The 10,152-nt window shown below is 53.3% G+C and overlaps 1 protein-coding gene across 2 annotated transcripts in view; it reads right to left on the minus strand.

Annotated features, from left to right (window-relative positions):
* The window catches only part of CLMN (calmin), an 83,490-nt gene extending 79,040 nt beyond the window's left edge, over positions 1-4,450 (minus strand). For both annotated transcript variants that reach the window (XM_081138684.1, XM_081138685.1), the window contains exon 1: positions 4,346-4,450. In XM_081138684.1, coding sequence (XP_080994810.1) covers positions 4,346-4,427 — 82 coding nt within the window. In that variant the 5' untranslated portion in view covers positions 4,428-4,450. The remainder of the gene's footprint in view (positions 1-4,345) is intronic.
* Between the last annotated feature and the right edge of the window lie 5,702 nt (positions 4,451-10,152).

Consider the following 10,152-nt stretch of genomic DNA (forward strand, 5'->3'; position numbering starts at 1 on the left):
AGTGGACAACGTTAAAAGCAGTTAGCACGGGGCACCCAGGCTGCAATTAGACAGGGTAACTGTTACCACCTCTCTGTGACAGTCAATTCCAGGTGCCCCAAAACACCCTTCCTGCTCACTAACCCTGGGCAGTAGGGCTTCCTAGCAAACTCTGAAGGAGACACTGAGGCAGGGGTGGGGAGGCTGCTCCTGGAGTGCCAGCCCGCAGGGCTCAGGGGGCAGTAGTGATACCCCCTCCTGGCTCCTGGGAGCAGTGGTGGGAACAGCCTTGCCTGCCTAGCCCCACCCACCTAACTCCATCCACCTACCGAACAACGAGGTCGAGGTTCACAGCATCAGACCACAGGCCCAGGGCAACAGGAGACAGCCCCAAACTGAACTGCCATTTGTGCTGCCAGAGGCAGAAAAGTCAGCCCCAGTCTGGCTGGGTGCCCACGATGGCTTTGCTCCCTAAAGGCAGGGAAAAGCACCACTTTGGGTTCTCCAGTGTCTGCAGGATGCTATATGCTCAGCACACGTTTGCTCAAGTCCACAGAGAAGGACTGTGGATTTCTGGGGTGGCAGAGGCTTTTTAAGGGAACAGGAGCATCTTCCAAGTCCTGGCCTGACATCACCCTTTGACCAACAGTCAAGTGACCCCAGAAGGAGTGGAACATTCAGATGAACCCTAAAGCGAGGTCGAAACGGAGAGGAGACGGCCAAAGTGCCTTGTCATCAGAAAGGTAATGCCGTGCCGCCCACAGCACAGACCCATTAACCAACTGCCTCTGTCCTCAATTCAGCTCCACATGGCTCCAGGGAAGCGGGGGCCACCAGGTGGAGGCTGCCCACATCCTGCAATTCCATTTTCTCCTCTCTGCAAAGGTCAACAGCTTGGGCCACCCCCGTTTCCTTGCAAGGGACAGTGTGAGGGTGGCATAGCAGCCTTTTCCCAGAGGGACATCCAATGCTCTCTGCCAGAGAGTCACTCGTTCACAATCATTTTTATGAGGCACTGAAGTGAACATGTCAACAGGGACTGCATCTGCCCATGTGTCAGTAAGTGGTGCCACATGCCTCCTGGGAGAGGCCGTGTTTTCTGTCCGGCTCACCCAACCTCAGGCCCGAAGGTTTTCATTCTAACATTCCCTGGGGGCAATCTGGCGGTGTCACAATTGTATCCTCCTGCATCCCAGAATTCCACAGTTCAGGGCCATAGAAAAAGCTTCAGATGATCAACTGAGCAGAGGGCAACATGCCTCCTAATTAATGTAAAATATAGATATAGAGAAAGATATAAGATATAGGTACATTACTGAACCACTTTCACCTGAAATGCAGTGTTCTTGAGGCTGCCCCTAGGAGCATCTGACCCCAGGACCGTGGGTCAAGCTTTCTGAAAAGAATCAGGACCATATGACCATGGCAGCACATGGAGGCTGGGCGTCCTCCTCAGTCCCTTTGATTACAGGTTCGTGACATCCCTCAGTGTCGACCACTGCGACTACCTGTGCCCCAAGTAAGCACATAGCTTTAAAAACAACCCTTCTGCCTGGACTCCTCCTGCGTCTTGACTACCACCCACGCGGAGTTCAGATGCACAGGGCCTCTGCCCGTGGCCTGCAGAGCTGATCATCCAGACCATCCAGGGCCTGCTGACACCCAGCAGCTGGTTTGGGCAGATGCTCTAAGCATGTGGTGGGGTGCCTTCGGGACTTGGCCCTTTGGTTGGGACTTCCTGAGTACCACAGAGACAAGGAGAGAAAGTATCTGTTAAATATCCACTCAAGAAACAGGAAAGCCAAGGGGAAAATGGAGATAGAGAGAAGATTCCTGCCCCCTTCTCCTCTCCCAGCCTCTTCTCAGTGATGCTGGGCAGAGCAGCAGAGCCAGAGCCAGCAACCCTGCAGCACCCCCCCCCCCCCCGGACTAACAGCTTCTTTCACGCACAATAGCCTGAACTGCAAACAACCCAAATGTCCCTCACTGATGAACTGTGTATACAACAGACGGGTCTTCAGCAAAAATAAGGAACTACCCACTGCCTGGTCCAGGGCTGGGAGCTGAGACCAATGCATATGCTGGGCACTAGGGTTCTTTTGCAGGTAATGAAAATGTTGCCAAACTGAGTTGTTGTGATGTTTGCACAACTCTGTAGATTTACTAAAAATTATTGAATTGTAAACTTAAAACAGGTGAATCTTATGATATGTAAATTATACCTCAAGTGGTTTTATACCCCCCCCCCCGCCCCCGCCAAAAAAGTACTGAAACAAGCAAGGACAATTGCTCCAACATAATGTGGAATTTAAAAGGTCAGTTTAAAAGAGTACGTGCTAGTCAATTCAATGTAATATGAAGTTCTAGAGGCAAAATAATAGTAATAAAGATCAGAATAGTGGTTGCCTTAGGTGTGTGTTGGGGTTGCTACTGACTGGGGAGGGAGATGAGGCATCCATCCAGGTCGCTGGAAATCTTCTGCATCTTGATCTGGGTGATGGTGTATCCATAGGTAAAAATTTGTTGGGCTTGTCCTTAAGATTAATGCATTTTACATAAATATATGTAATCATATAAGATATATATATGACATATATCCATTAAAAAGTTTATTTTTTTTTTAATGGCAGAGCTTTTGATGGCTCAAATTGTAACTGGTACTGCCTAAGAGCAAGGAAGTTCACTGGGAGCTGAGAGACAGGAACCCAACTCAGTGAACTCCTACCCAGCCTTCAGAACCCATATCAAATTATCTCCATTTGCTCACAAGTTTTAGGTGTGGCTAACTGCTCACATTGTTGAACATCCCTTCACAAAAGTTGATCTCCCTTACACGGGGGAGCTGATCCTTGAGGAATGCAAGAAGAGGCACCAAGAATTGGTTAGAATGTGTTTATTAAACACCCACTAATTAATTGCCTAACACACACACACACACACACACACACCCCAACAGCCCAAACCAGATGCCATCTCAGCAAAAGATACTAACGCCAACCCCCAAATAAGATGTCAGTTCTCAGGAAACAGGATCCAAACATGAGACTTATTATCAAAAGAAATCATTTCCCACATCTCCAGCGGGGTCCTCCTCTTACACAAAATCACAGCCAGAAGAGGTCAGGGGAGCCCAGAGAAAACTGTTTCCACTGGCCCCTGCAGTAGGCTCCCTCTCCACTTGAGGTCACCTCTGCCCGCACTGTCCTTGCCCAACCTGGGGGTGGAGCAGGTCCACGTGGGCTCCCAGGACATTCCATCGGGTGTAATGTTTAAACCTGACTGCTCAGCCACCCCCTGGACGGCACTCTGCCGGCTGGGGCTCCCTGTCCCGCCCCCCAGCAGTGAAGTCACGTCAACTGCTGGGGCTGGGGCTGGGGCAACAACAGCCCCGTGGCCTCTCTGTCGCCCTCTCCCAACTCCCTCTGAGCCAACCCCTACCTTGGAATCTCTAGAAACCCACGACTGCAAAAGAAACTGCTAAAGAAACTTCCCCTGCCCGGGTCCATGTGCACGACAAGGGGCGGCAGTGGAACTCTGTCCAGTTCTGCGAAGTTCACAATTAAAAAGTGAGAGGTTGCAAATACGCCTCCAGGAAAATCAAAATGTTTGGGGGGGTGGGGCAGGAGGTGAGTGTGGGTGACTTTTCCCCTTGATAGATTTTTGTGCTAAGTTTCCACGATGAATAAACTCCTGTGAAAGATAAAGACACTCCACCTGTGGCGGAGCCACTCCTCGCCCGGGTCGGAGGCGCGGGCCACCTAGTTTCGCTTTCGCCGCGTCTCCAGGTGGACGCAGGTCCGGGCCCCGCGCCCCGCGCCCCGCGCCCCAGTGGGCGGGGCCTCTCCCGCCCGCCAAGGTGAGCCCGGGGCCAGGGGAGGGGCCGCTCCTGGAGGAGCGCGGCCGGCCTGGGCTGGGTGCCCTTCTGAACCGCAGACCTAGCCCCCGGCCCCTGCTCCCCAGCCCCCCGAGGCGCCGCCCCCACTCAGCTCCCCGCGGCTCCGCGGCGCCCAGAAGTGCGCGACCCCCACCCGCAGCGTAACCGCGCGCTCCCCCCTCCCCGACCCGGCCGCCCCCGGAGCGCACTGCGAACTTCTCCAAACTCCGCTGTGGCTGCAGGAGACTCGTGACGTCCCGCAGGAAAAAAAGAGGACCCCCCCCCCGAAACACACACACACGTGTGCCGCCCCACCCCCGGGGCGGGCGACGCTGGGGTTCGGGGGCGGGTGGCCCAAGCCCTGCTCCCAGTCAGTGACAGAGACGGGGTCAGGACCGGCGGGGGGCGGCGGGCCGCCGTTGCCCAGCGCGGGAGCGGCTCCCGGGGCGACCCCGGCCCGGCGTCCCTGTCGGGGAGGCTGGGGCGCGTTACCTTGCAGGTTCTGGACTCGGATGTCGCTGATCTGCCCGATGAGCTCCTCGCGTTGGAACCAGTCCCATTCCTGAGCAGCCATGAAGCGCGGGCGGGAGGGCCGGGGCGCCGGGCCGGGCGCGGGCGGCGGGCGCGGGGAGCCTGGCGGGCGGGCGCGCGAGCGGCACGCACCCGGCGAGGGCGCCGCGGAGCGGGAGGAGCGGCGGCGCGGGCGGGGCTCGGGCGGGGCGGGCGCGTTCGGGCCGCCCCCGCCGCGGGCGGGCAGCTGGCGGGCGCGGGGCGGCGGGTGCGGGGCGCCCTGGCTCGCGCTCACTCCCCCATCTGGGGGCGGGGGCCCCGGGGGGCGCTAGGAGGAGCGGAGATGGAGGCTGCGCTCAGGCCGGTGTCCTTCTTCCCCGGGTGTTTGTTGGGTGGATTATTTGGTTGCAGACAGGCGCTGATGAGGCGTGGGGGTCCCGGCCCCTAGATTGTGATGTCTCAGGGGGCGGTGGGCTGGGTGACGCAACCGCGGGGTGAGCCCGAGGGTCCCGGGGCCTGGTTCAGAAGGGCCGCCCCCTCCCACCCCATCTCCAGCGCGGCCCCTCCAGCCCTGTCCCGGGGATGACCCCCAGGGACGACCCCCCCCTCCACCCCCCCCTTCAAGGCAGGTCCCCTGCCCCCCGCGCAGTTAGGAGAGGCAGCCCCTGTGGAGGTGAGGGCTGAGCCGTGCCCACCGGCGCTGAGGGCACCAGGGGAGAGGCCAGGGCCTGGGTAGGGGGCCAATGCCTGTGGAAATGGAGTTAGGGGGAGGCTCTCATCTATCTCCAAATAGAGGCGGGGGCGCGGAGGAGCATGGCAAAAGGACCTCTTCCCTGGGTTTGGATATTGGGGACATTTCTGCGGGGATCCGGCCTGGACGTGGCCTTGGGTTCTAGAGAGGAGGGAGAAACAGTGGACTCCTCGGGAGCTAGGGCACCCCCTGCAGACCGGGGCGCTGAGTCTCCAAGCAACCGTCTTGGGCACTACAGAAAACGAGTGCGGGCCTTTCCCCTAGTGTGTACGTGTTTCTTTTAACTCTTGAGAGTTCCAGGATCTTATCTTGTTTGGGGCTCACAGCATGCCTCAGGGGGAGTCCTTGACTGGCTGTACAGACCGGAAAAGTGACTGTCTGGAGTCGTGGAATTTGTCCAGGGTGAGGAGTGAGCTGGGGACCTGAGGCTCCAGCCTCCAGCTCAGCACTGTGACATCTCCCCGAGCGCAGGCACGCACATACACACGCACACAATGGCTTGTAGACCGGGATATTCCAGGGGCGGAAGAATGGCCAGGCTTCACCGAGCATTTAAACATGGGCTATTTTACTGACAGACTGGCTACCCGGATGGGTGGCCCCCTCCCTCACTAACAGCTGTAGAGAGCCCGCCCTGGTGCGGGGACCTGGGCCCTTGAGGCAGGACTGGAAGGTGAGCGGGGCCTACCCTCAGGTAGATTACTGGGGAGAGAGAATGGACAGCCCGCAAACAAGGAAACAAGGTAATTAGTGGCAAGTAAGTTCCAGAAAGGAGAAAATGAACTTGGGGTGAGCAGCTGGGCTTGGAGCTGAGAGGAGGGATGAAGGGAGCCACCACTGAGACCGCCATCTGGGCAAGGGTCAGTGGAAACAGGACCTGGGTGGCTCCCTGTGCACTACCCTCTCGTAGGTACCAGGGCCACAGCCAGGGACAGGCCGGCACTGCCGTGGGAGCTGACCCTCTGGTGGGAGGTTTGTCCGCAGGACGGACAGGAATATAAGGTCAGGATGCAGAGCTCTGTCTCAATTGCTTTTTCTTTCTCTTTGTTCTCCATTTGCCACATTACCCGCCATGAGCACATCTTTTTACAATCAGACAGAAACCAATAAGTTCTTGTTTAACCTCTCGAGGCCCTTTCCAGGAGTTGCCTGCCTGCCCCAGCTGTCCTCATCTGCCGGTCTGGAAGCCCAATGGAGACCCCATGGGGCTTATGGGTGCCAGGGCACATGCTCCCAGGCTTGAGGTGGGGGCTGCCTTCTCCCCAACTTGATTTGAAAGCGAGTGGTCATTTCACACTCCAAGGAGCAGGGTACTTGTAGCTAGGCGTCACCTGGTTTTGCCCCATCTGCTAGTAATCTCTGGTTTTTACACTTTAATTTATTTTCCGTGATTGCCATGGGGTAGAGTTGGGCTGAAAATCATTTTCCTCCCAGAGCAAAGAGCCTAAGAGAATCAGGCTTCCCCTCCATCAAGAGGCAGGTCCCAGGGAACAGAAGGCTTTGAACAGTTCAGTGTGGCTATTGGCTGCAGGGATAGGCCATTTTTCACAATACAAAGGTGGCCATTCCTGTGAATGGATCCCTGCATCTATGGGGAGCATTGCTTAGGCAGTAACAACTCCCTGGCAGCGAGAAGCCATGATCACCACTGACTGAGCACCAACTGTGTACCAGATGTTACATCAGCAGCCTAAAGAACTTCTTTTCTTTGCATAAACCTATTCCTGTAGCAAACACACACACACACACACACACACACAACAAAGTACAAAGAGAATTTTAGGTGGTTTTTAAAATGGAATAGGAAGCTGAGCCAGCGCTGAACATGAGGCTGGCCTCTAGAAGGTACTTGAATATTCGTTGCCGTAACGTGTCAATTTCACCCCTCTTCTCTTCGGTCCTAAGCTCTGGTCCTCCCTGATTGGTCTCTGTGCCACCTCCTTGCCCATCCATCCTGGTTTTACACTTTTTGATCTAGTGATGATGCCCATCTTATACAATTCCCATAATATTCAGACAATCTCATAATAGCCATGGACCCTGCTATCCCGTTTCTACATTGCGTTGTAATCACACTTACTTGATGGCCCTCGCCCCTCATAAACTGGGAACCACTTGAGAACAAGGTCTGTGTGTAATTAATTTCTCTATCCACGCACTTAGGACAGCGCCTGGCATAGAGAGAGGCCTCGATATTGAGGGAATGGATGAATGGATGCCTCTCATTATAGGCCTGAACTCAGAAAGCAGGGACCAAACAACAAACAGTTGACCCCCATGTCCTGGGCCCAACTAGCCTTCTGAGGAAGCGATCAAAAAAGTGTTTGCATATTAGTGCTGGGCAAAGCACACCTACCTGGGCACAGGCAGGTACCAGGCTGTGATGTGCCTCTTCCTCGGGCGAGTACAGCCTCCTGGGACCGGAGGAGCTGGGACAGAGGGGCGTGTGACTTCGAGGGGGGGTTAGGTTATTTGCTCTCTTGCATGAATGGACAGTACTATTTTTCTTTTGCACTTTTATTTTGGGGAAGAAAAAGTACTCTGTCTGAAGGCTTGGCTTCCGGGAGTTTCCAGAGCTGATTCTTTTGAAGTTGCCCAATTCCGCTAGAATCCTTGTCTTTGTTTAAAACTGAGTTCTGCCAAGGGAAAGGAAGAAAATCACAGAGAATTCCTGGTCTGAATCTTAGAGATCATCGAATGAACATCCCTCCTCATTTATGGACTTCTAAAACTTTCTTCCTACCTCTGCTCGTGGGGCCTGTAGGTGGAGAAACTGGACCGAAGGTTTGCATTTTACATCCCAGGCCCCCTCTGAAAAGAATAGGAACAAGGGTGACCCCAGTGTACTGTACCAGCCACCTCCAGGAGATGTGTGATGGGCTTCCCACGGTGGGAAGCTCCTCTCTCTGGACACTGCGTGGCCCCTTTGTGTGCCAGGCCCTGTAGGATTTGCACAGCCCTTCCCAGCCAGTGCTCATCTGGTCTTCACAGCAGCCTCCTTAGGCCAACTGGGCAGGGATCATTTTTAGATGGGGCTTAAAGCTGCTTAGTCAACTGCCCAAGGTCACAGAGTAAGGCCAGACCAGACCTTGTCCTGTAGTCCTTACTGCCCACCCGCTTCAATCCCCAGTATGGCTGGACTTATGCTATAGACAAGAATAACTGGCCATTTTGGTATCAGCCATTGCTACCCATTGTCATATTTATATAACATTTTTTAAAAGTCTTAGCTCCATTGAAATCATAGCTCCCATCAGCATATAAACACTGTTAGAAATTTCATACTAAATCTAGTTAAGAGGTTATCCTTTGAATAGACCAAGATCATCTCCTGGACAGGGGTCTGCATTATGATGTCACAAGGCTGCACTGTAGTGTAAAGACCCCCCACCCTGGCCTCTCATATTCACTTATCAGACATTGGTTGGATGTCCGCCCATGGCCTGGCCCTGTGCCCAAGAGTGGTCATGACACAGAATCGGCCTTTGAGGAGGGGCCCTGGCTCAAGAGTTTGGACTTTGTTGTAAGGACAGAGAGGAGCCTTTGGAAGACTAAATGGGTCAGATTGTCCCTTTAGTTGTGGCTCAGAGAAGGGGTCAGAGGTGTAGGCAGAACTCGGGAAACCTTGCTGGTCTCGGTGACACGGGTGTGAGATGGCGGTGGCCTACACCAGAGCGGTGGTCATGGACATGGATTCTCCAGTGGTTGAGACTGGAACTGACAGTGCCTGGTGGCTGGCTAAGGAACTCTGCAGCTCCAGGCCCGATGCTTCTGCTTCCGGTACTTGTGCATGTCTCTTACACCCACTTCACTGCAAACCCCTCAAGAATGCCTCTCAAGCAGGGCTGCCCAATTCATCTTTGTATCACCAGAGCCCAGTACCATGCTGGATATATAGTAGGTGCTCAATAAATGTTAGTTACATGTATGAATAAACAAATGATATTTAAACATCACTAAGCAGTGACTCTAAGAACTCTTTGAGCCCTGGCTCCTCTGGAATCTGAGTCTCTTCCATGCCTTAGGAATGCCAGGTATCTGCTGATTTTTTTCCCCTGGTAAATTCTCCCCGTTGATTGCTACCTATCTCCAGGAATACTGCAGGACATGATGCAAAGGCTGGTGGCAGAGAGAGAGGCTAAGAGACAGAAGGAATCCAGGTTCAAGTAAAAAGGTGGAGAACATGCAGTGTACTGGATGGTGGGCAGACACTGGAGGTTAGAGCTGTGTGACCTTAAGCAAGTTCTTAACCTCTCTGGGCCTTTGTGCTTTCATCTGTAAAATGAGGCCCAGAATCCCTACCTGTCAGGATTGCTGAGATCAAAGATAGAAGAGAGAAGAAATACTTCAGTAAGACTCTTAGGTAAGATGCAGACCATGTCCATGGCATGAAATGAACCACACACAGAAGAAAACCTACCCGCTGAACTTGCGAGGTTACCTGTAATGTAAAATATTAATGTCTTCTCTGGGATTTTATTACTTTTTTTGGTGTGTGGAGGTGTTGATAGGTGGTTTTAAAAAATCTTGCTCTCCTAAGTAGACAGCACTGGATGTCCCAATTTCCATAAATAAAACCCTTCATTTCTTCCAGGTTCGTGTCCCCGGAGTCAGCCCTGCTAATTTATTTATTTTTTGCTGGCATTGGAACACTCAGGAGTGTACATTTTACAGTAAAGCAAGTGATAAAAACTTTTTCCCCCGAAAGTGAGAGGGATTGGCTCTGTGAAGATGTTGGGGGAGACAGGATGCTGCAGAGGGAGAGAAAATACCCTATCTGAGGGGTTTTCAACAACATTGCAGGAATATATACATATTTAATTTAAAAACATTTTGGAATCAAAAGTAAACTTTGCTGATGATAATCCCAGGAAGTGTAGTTTAAAAGCTACAGCTTGGTGCAAAATAATTATGATAATAATAATAATAATATCCCTGGGCCAGCCCCTCAAGCTGACACTGACACACAGGTAAGTCAGTTTCAACAGATGTATTGTGTCTCTTGTCTGCTGGGCAGTAACAGTACCAAGAACTCATT

This window comes from Miniopterus schreibersii (assembly GCF_964146895.1).
Source record: "Miniopterus schreibersii genome assembly, chromosome: 1".
NCBI classification, from domain to species: Eukaryota; Metazoa; Chordata; class Mammalia; order Chiroptera; family Miniopteridae; genus Miniopterus; species Miniopterus schreibersii.